The sequence below is a fragment of the Lichenostomus cassidix genome, unplaced genomic scaffold (genome assembly GCF_008360975.1).
Source record: "Lichenostomus cassidix isolate B80296 unplaced genomic scaffold, HeHo_3.0 HiC_scaffold_714, whole genome shotgun sequence".
Classification (NCBI taxonomy): domain Eukaryota; kingdom Metazoa; phylum Chordata; class Aves; order Passeriformes; family Meliphagidae; genus Lichenostomus; species Lichenostomus cassidix.
This window is the reverse complement of record NW_028148077.1, coordinates 82,813-94,761: the sequence shown is the minus strand read 5'-3', so window position 1 is coordinate 94,761 and position 11,949 is coordinate 82,813. Positions and strand designations below refer to the sequence as shown.

At 65.8% G+C, this 11,949-nt stretch overlaps 3 protein-coding genes across 5 annotated transcripts; 2 read left to right on the top strand and 1 right to left on the bottom strand.

Annotated features, from left to right (window-relative positions):
- Positions 1-116: 116 nt before the first annotated feature.
- On the bottom strand, positions 117-3,537 carry LOC146420106 (transmembrane emp24 domain-containing protein 4). Its single transcript, XM_085048640.1, has 5 exons — positions 3,351-3,537; positions 2,710-2,810; positions 1,507-1,632; positions 1,283-1,429; positions 117-459 (listed from the first exon to the last, which is right to left on the bottom strand). Exons 1-5 carry the CDS (start codon positions 3,493-3,495, stop codon positions 310-312), a joined length of 669 nt encoding a protein of 222 aa, XP_084904766.1. The 5' UTR covers positions 3,496-3,537; the 3' UTR covers positions 117-309.
- A 217-nt stretch (positions 3,538-3,754) lies between these two features.
- Positions 3,755-7,139, top strand: LOC146420105 (interleukin-1 family member 10-like). Of its 2 annotated transcripts, XR_014849266.1 has the most exons (6): positions 3,755-4,054; positions 4,199-4,259; positions 5,080-5,168; positions 5,249-5,379; positions 6,261-6,688; positions 6,771-7,139. XR_014849266.1 is itself a non-coding variant. In XM_085048641.1 (5 exons), exons 1-5 carry the CDS (start codon positions 4,051-4,053, stop codon positions 6,486-6,488), a joined length of 513 nt encoding a protein of 170 aa, XP_084904767.1. In that variant the 5' UTR covers positions 3,755-4,050; the 3' UTR covers positions 6,489-7,139. The 2 variants fall into 2 exon arrangements, 1 of the variants encoding a protein (XP_084904767.1); XM_085048641.1 differs by having other exon boundaries at positions 6,261-7,139.
- Positions 7,140-7,967: 828 nt separating this feature from the next.
- On the top strand, positions 7,968-11,152 carry LOC146420104 (interleukin-1 family member 10-like). 2 transcript variants are annotated; one of them, XM_085048643.1, is made up of 6 exons: positions 7,968-8,291; positions 8,410-8,446; positions 8,538-8,647; positions 9,822-9,965; positions 10,035-10,159; positions 10,755-11,152. In XM_085048643.1, exons 2-6 carry the CDS (start codon positions 8,418-8,420, stop codon positions 10,962-10,964), a joined length of 618 nt encoding a protein of 205 aa, XP_084904769.1. In that variant the 5' UTR covers positions 7,968-8,291; positions 8,410-8,417; the 3' UTR covers positions 10,965-11,152. The 2 variants fall into 2 exon arrangements, with proteins under 2 accessions (XP_084904769.1, XP_084904770.1); XM_085048644.1 differs by having other exon boundaries at positions 7,971-8,291; positions 8,538-8,644.
- Positions 11,153-11,949: the final 797 nt, after the last annotated feature.

Below are 11,949 nucleotides of genomic sequence, written 5' to 3'. Positions count from 1 at the left end.
GGGTTTCACCCCCCGAGAGCGGCTAAACACCCTATGGACAGGCAGCTGGATGCCTGAAACCCCATCCTGGAGTGCCAGACTCCCCTCCCCACCCCAAAAATGCACCAACAACTCTCGGTGGAACAAAAATCCTTTATTTCCACCCCAAAAAAACCACCTCGGGGGTGTCCCCCAGCTTCCCCCATGGCTCACAGGGCATCCCACACCCCCCCAGGGTCCCAGCAGGCAGCAAGGGTCCCTCCCCAGGCCCAGGGGTGGGTGGGATCCCCCTTTTGGGGGGTGGGATGGGATTTGGGGTGGGCAGGAGGGCTACACCAACTTCTTGGCCTCGAAGAAGCTCTTGAGGTGCCTCATCTGCCAGATGCCGGTGAGGATGAGGATGATGGTTTGGGCTATGGACCACCAGAGCACCCTCTGGTTCGTGCTCTCGCTGGTCATCCGGAACCTCTCCTCCCGGTACTGCCCGAATCCACGAAAACAGAGATCAGTGAGACCCAAAATCCCACAGATTCCCCCCAAAACCCCACAGATTGACCCTAAAACCCCACAGATTCCCCCTAAAACCCCACAGATTCCTCCCAAAACCCCACAGATTCCCCCTAAAATCCCACAGATTCACCCCCAAAACCAGATTCCTCCTAAAACCCCACAGATGCACCCCAAAACCCCACAGATTCCTCCCAAAACCCCACAGATTGACCCCAAGCCCCACAGATTCACCCCAAAACCCCACAGATTCACCCCAAAACCCCACAGATTCACCTCAAAACCCCACAGATTTCTCCCAAAACCCCACAGATTCCCCTCAAAACCCCACAGATTCCTCCCAAAACCCCACAGATTCCTCCTAAAACCCCACAGATTCACCCTAAATCCCTACAGATTCCTCCCAAACCCCACAGATTCCTCCCAAACCCCACAGATTCCTCCTAAAACCCCACAGATTCCCCCCAAAACCCCACAGATTCACCTCCAAAACCCCACAGATTCACCCAAAACCCCACAGACTCCCCCAAAACCACAGATTCCTCCTAAAACCCCACAGATTCCCCCCAAAACCCCACAGATTCCTCCCAAAACCCCACAGATTGACCCCAAAACCCCACAGATTGACCCCAAAACCCCACAGATTGACCCCAAAACCCCAGATTCACCCCAAAACCCCACAGATTCCTCCCAAAACCCCACAGATTCACCCCAAAACCCCACAGATTCCTCCCAAAACCCCACAGATTCACCCCAAAACCCCACAGATTCCCCCCAAAACCAGCCCCCCGCTCACCCTCTGGTAGTTCTGCTCCTTCTGGATCTGCTCCACCTGGTCCAGCAGCTGCCTGGCTCGCAGCTGCAGCTCGGTCAGCTTGTCCTTGGCGGCGATCTCGGGGTAGTTGTTGGTGTGCTCACCCACCTGGATGTCCAGGTGCACCCGCTGCGGGGACAGGGCTGTCACCGGGCTGTCCCAGCGCTGCCACAGGGCTGGCACCGCCCAGGGGATTCCCCCATTACCAGTTTGCCCCCGGCGAACAGCGCCATGCGGGTGGAGTTGGAGTGCAGGCAGATCTGGTGCTCGCCCGGCGTGTGCGACGTGAAGGTGAAGCGTCCCTCGGAGCCGTACTGCCGCGACAGCACCACCTGCCAGGGGACAGCGACAATGGCGCCAGCCCGCGGGGACCGGGGTGTGGCTGCTGGCACTGCTCGGGCACCGGGATATGGTCACTGGCACTGCCCGGGGACTGGGATGTGGTCACTGTCACCCCATAGGCACCAGGACACGATCACTGTCACGCCAGGTGTACTGGGATGTGATCACTGTCATCCCACGGGGACCAGGATGAGGCCACTGTCACCCCACAGGCACTGGGACACAGCCACTGTCAACCCCCAGGCACCAGGGCAGAACCACTAGCACCTCACAGGCACTGGGACATGGCAACTGTCACTCACTGGGCACTGGGACATGGCCACTGTCACCCCTTGAGCATTGAGACATGGATACTGTCACTGCCCTGGGTACCAGGATATGGCTACTGTCACTGCCTCGGTACTGGGACACAGCCACTGTCACCCCATGGGGACTGGGACACAGTCACTGTCACCCCACGGCAACTGGGATGTGGTCACTGTCACAAACTGGGCACTGGGACATGAGACACAGCTGGGCTGGGCCAAGGACCCCCATCCAGGCTGGAGTGACACTCAGTGCTCCCTAGGGACCCTGGCCTGGCTGGAGTGGCATCCCAGGGACCCCCATCCCAGCTGGAGTGGCACTCAGGGACACCCAGGGATGTCCAGGGACCCCCATCCAGCCTGGAGTGGCACCCCAAGGGACCCCTAGGGACCCTGGCCTGGCTGCAGTGGCACCCCAGGGACACCCAGGGACACCCAGGGACATCCAGGGACCCCCAGCCTGGCTCGAGTGGCTCCCCAAGGGACCTCCAGGGACACCCAGGGATGTCCATCCCAGCTGGAGTGGCCCCCAGTGCTCCCCAGGGACCCCCTGCCTTTGTCGGGGGGACACTGAGCCCCCCAAGGACCCCACACCCCAGCTCACAGCGACGCCAGGGACACCCAGGGACCCCCATCCACCCCCGATGGGTGCCCGAGCCCCCCAGGGACCCCTCCCCATGCCCGGGGAGCCCCCCAGGGACCCCTCCCCAGTCCCGGGGAGCCCCCCAGGGACCCCTCCCCAGTCCCGGGAGCCCCCCACACCTTGCCGTCGGGGTCCTTGACCTCCACGTGCATGCCGAGCCCCGGCGTGGAGGGCAGGAAGGACTCGGACTGTTTGTCCCACAGCTGTGTCCGGTAATTCCCTGGCGGCGAGGGGGACACAGGTCGGGCCGGCTCCGGACCCTCCATCCCGCTACCCCCATCCCGGTAGCGCCGCTCACCGCTCCCGCTGCCCACCCCGGATCCCGGTGGTCTCCTCCTTACCCCCCAAGCCCCGCAATGGTTCCTCCCGGTTCCCGGTAACCTCCGCCCCCCCTCCGGTCCCCAATGGTCCGTCCCGTTAGCTCCCCCCGCCGGTGCCCAAAGGTCGCGCCCATCACCCCCGCGCTCCCCGGTGGTCTCGCCCACGTCGCTGTCCCTCGCTGTCCCTCCCGTTGTCACCGCCGGTGCCGGTGGTCTCCTCACCCCCCGCCGGGCCCGGTGGTTCCTCCCGTTAGCTCCCCCCTCCTCACAGCCCGGTGGTCTCTCCCCCGCCTCACAGCCCGCTGGTCTCCCCACGCACCGCAGTGCCCGGTGGTCTCTCCTCCCACCCCCGCACAGCCCGCTGGTCCCTCCCGTTACCCCTCAGACCCCGCCGGCCTCTCCAGCCCCCGCCATTCCCCGGCGGTCCCTGCCGCCCGCACCGATGACCATGGTCTCGTCGGGGATCTCCTCGATGAAGCAGCGCTTCTCGGTCTCGCCGATGTGGAAGTAGAGCCCCTGGGCGCCCCAGCCGAGCAGCAGCATCGCGGCCACCGCCGCCCTCAGCGCCTCCCCCAGCGCCGCCATGCTCCCTCCCGCCCGCCTGCCCGGCCGCTGGGGGGCGCTCTGCGCATGCGCCGGCGCCTCAGCTGGCTCAGCGCGCATGCGCACCAGCGGCCCTCAGTGCTCCGCGCATGCCCCGCAGCCTCAGTCCCCGTGTTGCGCATGCGCAATATCGCCCTCACAGCTCCGGCCGCGCTTCGTGGCCTCGCGCCTCACTCTGCGCATGCGCCAAGCCCCCGCGGCCACTCAGCTCTCCCCACGCCGCCGCTGTGGGGTTGTCCCCGCTCCTGCACTGCGCATGCGCACCCGCCGCCGCGGTGGCGCAACAGGGAGCGCGCCGCTCCCTCGCTGGGGAGGTCGAGGGTTCGAACCCCGCCGCAGCCCGCGCGGGGGTCGCGGTGCCCCGCGCTGTGTCGCGCTGTCGCCCCTCGCCATGTGTCACCTCGGTTCTCACCCCGCGGGGGTGCTGAGCAATAGGCAGGGCGGGACCCGCCCTTCCCAGCGGTGTGGCAACACCACCGCCAGCCTCCTTCCTTCCTTCCTCCCTCGCTCGGTGTCACCGCAGCACTCGGGGGTCCCATGGGTGAGCGCTGTCCGGGGACCCCGGGCCGGGGGGGACACGGAGCCCGCGGTGACACCGCCGGGAGGGGTTCGGGGGGCGCGGGCAGGGGGCGCGGGGGGGTGGCGGTCGCTGCCCTCAGCCTCGCCCTCCTCTTCCTCCGCGCAGAGGCTGAAGGCTTCGCCCTCTGCCACGCGCCCGCCGTGCAGACCAAAGTCTTCGAGTACCGGTAAGGGACAGCCCGGGTGGCACTGGGGACAGCACGGGGACACGGCTGGGGGGAGGATGTCCAGGGGATGGGGACACTGTGAGGACAGGGATGCCAAGGGGATGGGGACACCAGGAGGATGAAGACAGGGACACAGTGAGGACAGGGACACCAAGGGGACAGGATGCCAAGGGGATGGGGACACTGTGGGGAGAGGGACACCAAGGGGACAGGATGCCAAGGGGATGGGGACACCAAGGGGATGGGGACAGGGACACCAAGGGGACAGGGATGCCAAGGGGATGGGGACACTGTGGGGAGAGGGACACCAAGAGGACAGGGACGCCAAGGGGACGGGGACACCGTGGGGACAGGATGCCAAGGGGATGGGGACACCACGGGGATGAGGACAGGGACACCATGGGGACAGGGACACCAAGGGGACAGGGACGCCAAGGGGATAGGGACACCGTGGGGACAGGATGCCAAGGGGATGGGGACAGGGACGTCACAGGGACACGCCTGGGGTGAGGATGCCAAGGGAATGGGGACACCGTGGGGACAGGGACACCGTGGGAGGGATGATGGGGATGGGGACAATGAAAGGATTGGGGATGGGACACCATGGGAATGGGGACACCATGGGGACCATGGGAGTGGGGACATTGTGGGGCAGAACATGGGGATCACAGGGATAGGGACATTGCGGGATGGGGACGTTGTGGGGAGAGGACACGGGGACATTGCGGGGTGGGGACACCGCAGGGTGGGGACACGGGGACATCTTGGGGTGGGGACACGGGCACGGCGGTGGCCCCGCTGTCCATGCCGTGCCCCGCAGGCTCTGGGACGTGAACCAGAAGTCGCTGTACCTGCGCGATGACCAGCTGGTGGCCGGCCACCTGCAGGGAGCCAACGCCGCGCTGGAAGGTGACACGGGGACACCGCGGGGATGGGGTGGGGGACACTTGGGGATGCACTGAGGGTCACTGTCCCCGTGTCACCCGCAGAGAAGGTGTTCTGGGTGCCCAACCGGGCCCTGGAGCCCTCGCGGCTGCCGGTCATCCTGGGCATCCGGCGTGGCTCTCGCTGCTTGACCACCGAGCCGGGGCTGGCCGGGGAGCCGCGGCTGAGACTGCAGGTGGGGACAGCCAGGGGACACTGCGGGGACACCGAGGGGACAGCCTGGGGATGGGGCTGGGGGTGCCAGGGGGTGGGGATGGCAAGGGGACACCGGAGGGAGTGGGGTGGGGGCGTTGAAGGGATGGGGACATCGAGGGGATGGGGATATCAAGGGGTTGGGGACATCAAGGGAATGGGGACATCAAGGGGGTGGGGACACCAGAGCGATGGGGATGCCAAGAGAGTGGGGACACTGCAAGGATGAGGACATCAAGGGGGCACCAGAGGGATGGGGACATCAAGGGAATGGGGACACTGAGGGGACATTGGAGGGAGCAGGAGGGGGACATTAAGGGGATGGGGACAGCAGAGGCATGGGGACACCGAGGGGAATGGGGTCGCTGTGGGGATGGGAACACCGAGGGGACACTGAGGGGATGGGGATGTCAAGGGAATGGGGACATCAAGGGGGTGGAGACACCATGGGGACAGGGATGCCAAGGGGATGGGGACACTGTGGGGACAGGGACACCTCGCGGCTGGTGGTGGAGATGGGGACAATGAAAGGATTGGGGTGGGACGCCACGGGAATGGGGACACCATGGGGACCTGGGGACCACGGGGTGGAGACTTGGGGACCATGGGGATGGGACACTGCGGGGTGGGGACACGGGGAGGACCTCAGGGACTGGGACTTTGTGGGGGGGTGGGGACACGGGGACCGCGGGGACGGGACGTTGCGGGGACGGGGACATTCTGGGATGGGGACATTTTCGGGCGGGGACACAGGGACCGCGGGGACAGGGACATTCCGGGATGGGGACACAGCGTGCTGAGCCCTGGGACGATGCGCCACGGGGCCGGCGCCGTCCCCGCGGGTGACACCGGGATGTCCCGCAGGACGTGGACATCCGCTCGCTGCCGCAAGCCGGTGACACGGCGGTGGCTTTCACCTTCTTCCGCTCGTACGCCGAGGGACTGTGGCGCTTCGAGGCGGCGGCGCACCCCGGCTGGTTCCTCTGCACGTCCCTGCACGGCCACCAGCCGCTGGCGCTGTGCCACCGCCGCGATGTCACCTCCAGCCCTGCCACCTCCCACCTCATCGACTTCTACTTCCAGCTCTGCTGAGCGCGATGGGATGGGGAGGCGGACAGGATTGCTGCGGGGGGTGGCATTGTCACCGAGGTGGTGACATCCCCCAGGGGAAGGTGGCAGCACCCGGTGGAAGGTGGCATCCCTTTGGGGACAGTGACATCCCTCTGGGGAGGGTGACATCCTGCTGAAGGTGGTGACATCCTCCTGGGGAGGGTAACATTGCCCCCAGGGTGGTGACATCCCTTTGGGGACAGTGCCGTCCCACCAGGGACAGTGCCATCCTCACCCAGGGAGGGTGTCATCCTGCTGGGGAAGGTGACATCACCCCCAGGACAGTGACATCCTCACCCAGGGAGGGTGGCATTGCCCCCAGGATGGTGACATCCTCCTGGGGAGAGCGGCATCACCCCCACGATGGTGCCATCGCTTTGAGGACAGTGACATCCCACCAGGCAGGGTGACATCCCCTCCAGGACGGTGCCTTTCTCTATCCTTGGTGGCATTTGCCCCAGGATGGTGACATCCCTCCAAGACAGTGCCACCCCTTGGGGACAGCGATATCCCCTGGGATGGTGCGATCCTCCCCCCCCCGGGGACAGCGCCACCCTCTGGGGACAGCGATATCCCTCTCTGGGGACAGCGCCACCCTCGGGGCGACACGAATGAATAAAGATGCTGAGAACACGCGGTGCTCGTGGCGTGGGTGGCTCGGAAGGGACAGGGCGGGGTGGCCCCGTGTCACCGCGGGGGATGGCCGCTCTTGCGCCACCCGCGCGTTGGGGACAGCAGGGGACATTCCCGGGGCTGCCCCACGGCTCCGCCCCTTCCCGGATCTGTGGGGCCGCGCGACACGCCCGGCACGCCCGGCGACATCAAGGGGACATCGCGGGGACTTGGGGGACAAGGGGGCGGGAATGCGACACGGGGGACACCACGGGGGGACAGGCGGGAGGCGGGAATGGGACACGCGGTCACTGAGGGGACAGAGGGGACACAGGGAACACAGGGGACACGCGACGCGGGGGACACCGCGGGGACACCACGGGGGGACGGGGAAGGGGCATGGGGACACGGCAGGGACACCGCGACACAGGGGACACGTGGGGAGACAGGAACGCGACACGGGGACAGCACGGGGGACGGGAACGGGGCATGGGGACATGCGACACGGAGGGGCGGGAACGGGACACAGGGACACCAGCGACACGGGGGACACACGGGGGACACGAAGGCGGCACGGGGACACGGCGGGGACAGGGGTCTGGGATCCGGGGACAGCACGGACGGGACATGGGTCATGGGGACAGGGGGTGGGGGACAATAGGGACAGGGGGTTTTGGGGACACATGGACACCAGGGGGACATGGGATCCCCGTGGGAATGGGACGTGGGGACACCGCGGGGACAGGGGATGTGGGCATCGCGGGGACAAGGAATTTGGGACCATGGGGACAGGGGACATAAAACCACAGGGACAGGGGCATGGGGACACCGTGGGGACAAGGCACAGGGGACATCTCCGGTGCACACACGGGACAGGGGACACTGCGGGGACAGGGCTGGCACGGGGAAGACAGCACAGGGGACATCCCCGGCGCGGTGACAGCGGCATGAGGTGGCATTTCGCCATCGCTCGGCGTCCCTGTCACCCACTTGTCCCATTATCGGGGCGGGCTCTGCCCTATAAAGCCACTGTCACCGCGCGGGTGGCACACAGACGAGATCCCAGCAGGTGACAGAGGCGACAGCTGCGCAGGTGCCACTGTCCCCATCAAGCCACTGTCACCGCGCGAGTGGCACACAGAGGACGCAGGACGAGAGGTGACAACTCCGCAGGTACTGCTGGGGACAAGGCGGGTCCCGCTGGGGACAGTCCCCGCCCGGGGCGCGGCTGGCACCGGGGATGTCCCCGCCCGTGTCACCTGTGTCACCCGCGTGCCACCTTCTCCCGCAGGCCCGGCCATGTCCCGAGTGTCCAGAGCTGCCGGCCGGTGAGTGGGACAGTGCCACCCCCGTGTCACCCCCCGGGTCACCCCCCGGTCACCCCCCGGGTCACCCCTTGTCACCGCCTTGTCCCCGCAGATGTGCCAGGAATCCCCGGGGAGCTCCGCCGAGGCTGATGGAGGGGACAGGGGACAATGTCATCGACCCCGACATGGAGGCTTTGTTCAAGGAATTCCTGGGGACAGGTGGTAAGTGCTGGCCCCGTGTCCTTGTGTCCCTGGCCCTGTGTCCCCATGTCCACCCCTGCCCCACATGTCCCCATGTCCCCATTGCTGTGGTGGTCACAGGTCCTGGTGTCCCCGTCCATGTCCCCACCGTGCCCCCCCGGGCCTGCTCCCGGTCCCCATGTCCCTGTGGTGTCCTCATGTCCCACATGCCCTGGGTGTCCCTTGCCTGTCCCCATGTCCCCCATCTCCATGTCCACAGAATGCCCCATGTCCCCAATGTCCCCAATGGCTCCAGATGTCCATCCTCACCATGTCCCCTGTCCCCACACCCTTGTGGTGTCCCCATGTCCCCGTCCCACATGCCCATCACCCCCTGTCCCCATGTCCCCATCTTCCCCCCTCGCCCCACACCCCATATCCCCACATCTCCACGTCCCTGGCTGCCATGCCCCAGTGATGTCCCCATGTCCCTGTGGGGTCCCCACATGCCAACATCCCCTCCTCCTGTCCCCACATCCCCATGTCCCTGTCTCCCCATGTCCCTGTGATGTCCCCATGTCCCCATGCCCCATTTCCCCACCTGTCTATCCCCATGTCCCCACCTTGCCCTGTGTCTCCTGCCCATGTCCCCATGTCCCCATGTCCCCATGTCCCCACATCTCCACAACTCTGGCTCCCCATGTCCCTGTGATGTCCCCATGTCCCTGTGATGTCCCCATGTCCCTGTGATGCTCTCATGTCCCTATGATGTCCCCCACATCCCTCTGTTCCTACCTTGCCCCACGTCCCCATATCCCCACATCCCTGGCTACCCATGTCCCTGTGATGTCCCCATGTCCCCACATCTCCATGTCCCCATGGTGTCCCCAGGGTTCACAGTGGTCACAGCAGAGTCACGGCCATCACCTCAGCCATACCACTACATGTCTCTTCTCCATGTCCCCATGGTGTCCCCATGTCCCTGGGATGCCCCCACACCCTGACATCCCCATGTCCCCTCCTGTGTCTCCATGTCCCTACGGTGTCCCCATGTCCCTACGGTGTCCCCATGGTGTCCCCAGAGCTCGCGGTGGCCACGGCAGAGTCACGGCTGTCACCCCAGCCATGCCACTACATGTCCCCATGATGTCCCCATGTCCTCATGTTATCCCCATGCTATCCCCACATCCACACGCTGTCCCCACGATGTCCCCAGAGTTCTCGGTGGCCACAGCAGCGTCCCGTCCGTCACCTCAGCCGTACCACTACATCCTGAGGGACACGGAGCAGAAGGGACTGTGCCTGCAGGACGGTCACCTGGTGGCCACCAGCCTGCAGGCCGCCAACGCCGCCCAGGAAGGTGGGTGTGTCCCCCGGGGGGTGACAGGGGGGTGACACCACCCCCGCCCACCGCCGTGTCACCCCGCAGAGCCCATCAGCGTGGTCCCCAACCGGCACCTGGAGCGTCACCGCTGTCCCCTCATCCTGGGCATCCGCGGTGGCAGCCGCGCGCTGTGCTGCAGCTCCGGCCCCGAGCCACACCTCAGCCTCGAGGTGACACCGGGGGACAGCTGGGGACAGCGGGGGGACAGGGCGGGGTGGGCAGCTTGGGGACACCGGGGGACAGGGCGGGAGGGCAGCTTGGGGACAGCTCGGTGTGGGGCAGCTTGGGGACATCGGGGGGACAGGGCAGTGTGGGACCATCGGGGACAGTGGGGGGACAGGGTGGGGTGGGGCAGCTTGGGGACAACCTTGGGGACAACTCAGTGTGGAGCACCTTGGGGACACTGTGGGGACAGGGCAGTGTGGGGCAGTGTGGGGAGGTGGGGACAGCAAGGTGGGACAAGCCAGGGTGGGTCAATGTGACATGGGTCAGCTCAAGTCACATGGGGTCACCTGGACATGGGGACACCTGGACATGGGGGTTCCTCGAGGTGATGTCACCTGGACACGGTGTGACCCAGAGACAGTGTCACCTGGAGCTCCTCACAGCGACCCCACTAGGTCCTGGTTGCTCTCCATGCCAGTGTCATCCCGGGCTCTGTCCCTTGCTGTCCCGAGCCATGTCCCAGCATTGTCCCAGCATTGTCCCCCACCCCGGGCCGTGTCCCTGCTCTGTCCCAGCGCTGTCCCCGCGGTGTCCCCGCAGGACGTGGGGCTGCTGGAGCTCTTCTCGCGCGACAAGGACAGCACCACGCCCTTCACCTTCTACAAGACCTTCGGCGGCTCCACGCACACCTTCGAGGCTGCGGCGCACCCGGGGCTCTTCCTGAGCACCGCGGCGACACCGGGGACACCGCTGGGGCTGCGGCCACCCCCTGCCGCCACCGCCTTCTACCTGCGCAGGAAGGGAAAGTGACAGGGACAGGGGGACAGGGAGAGGGGGACAGGGACACCGCTAGGGCTGCGGCCACCTCCTGGAGCCACCGCCTTCTACCTGCACAGGAAGGGACAGTGACACCGGGGGGGACAGAGGGACAGTGACAGGGACAGCCGGGGGGTCATCCTCGCCGCTACCACCTTCTACCTGCGCAGGAAGGGACAGTGACACCGCTGGGGCTGCAGCCACCCCCTGCCGCCACTGCCTTCTACCTGCGCAGGAAGGCACGGTGACAGGGACACCGGGGGGGACAGTGACACCGGGGAGACTAGCAACAGTGACAGGGACACCGGAGGGGGACAGCCACGAAGGGGACACATCCAGAGGTTGGGAAACATATCCATGGGGGGGCAACATTCATGGTGAGGGGACACTTCCATGGTGGGGACACACCCATGGTGGCGCTCTGGTCACTCCCATCCCAATAAAGCGATGGCATTTGGTGTCACCTCGTGTGGTGTGACTGGGGGGGCAGGGTCGGTCCGGGGGGGGGTCAGGACCCTTTGGGGACTCAGGACCCCTCGGGGACACGGGGGGCTGGGGTGGCACAGGGGGACATGGGTGGCACAGGGGTGAGGGGGAGCTGGGGAGAGGAGTGGGCAGAGCAGGATGGGATGGGATTGGGATGGGATAATGGGATGGGAACAGGATTCCATGGGCTGGTTTAGATGGGATTTTGGGAAGGAATTTCTGCCCATGAAGGCAGTTAGGTTGCCTAGAGAAGATCTCAGAGCCATTCCTGTGCCTAAAGGAGCTCCAGGAGAGCTGGAGAGGGACTGGGGACAAGGGCTGGAGGGACAGGACACAGGGAATGGGGACACACTGGGAAAGGGGAGAGTTAAATGGGATTTTGGGGAGGATTTTTTCCCTGTGAGGGTGGTGATGGAATTCCCAGAGAAGCTGTGGCTGCCTCTGGATCCCTGGAGTGTCCAAGGCCAGGCTGGAGCACCCTGGGATAGGGAAG

What these genes read in the sequence shown, in the direction of transcription:
- LOC146420106 (XM_085048640.1), bottom strand. Translation starts at nt 3,495, where the DNA reads ATGGCGGCGCTGGGGGAGGCGCTGAGGGCGGCGGTGGCCGCGATGCTG. An exon ending in TGTTCGCCGGGGGCAAACTG is followed by an intron (nt 1,430 to 1,506) that starts GTAATGGGGGAA and finishes CTGTCCCCGCAG; the next exon opens with CGGGTGCACCTGGACATCCA. An exon ending in AGGAGCAGAACTACCAGAGG is followed by an intron (nt 460 to 1,282) that starts GTGAGCGGGGGG and finishes GGATTCGGGCAG; the next exon opens with TACCGGGAGGAGAGGTTCCG.
- LOC146420105 (XM_085048641.1), top strand. An exon ending in ACCAAAGTCTTCGAGTACCG is followed by an intron (nt 4,260 to 5,079) that starts GTAAGGGACAGC and finishes CGTGCCCCGCAG; the next exon opens with GCTCTGGGACGTGAACCAGA. An exon ending in AGCCGCGGCTGAGACTGCAG is followed by an intron (nt 5,380 to 6,260) that starts GTGGGGACAGCC and finishes GATGTCCCGCAG; the next exon opens with GACGTGGACATCCGCTCGCT.
- LOC146420104 (XM_085048643.1), top strand. Translation starts at nt 8,418, where the DNA reads ATGTCCCGAGTGTCCAGAGCTGCCGGCCG. An exon ending in GGAATTCCTGGGGACAGGTG is followed by an intron (nt 8,648 to 9,821) that starts GTAAGTGCTGGC and finishes CGATGTCCCCAG; the next exon opens with AGTTCTCGGTGGCCACAGCA. An exon ending in CGCCAACGCCGCCCAGGAAG is followed by an intron (nt 9,966 to 10,034) that starts GTGGGTGTGTCC and finishes GTCACCCCGCAG; the next exon opens with AGCCCATCAGCGTGGTCCCC.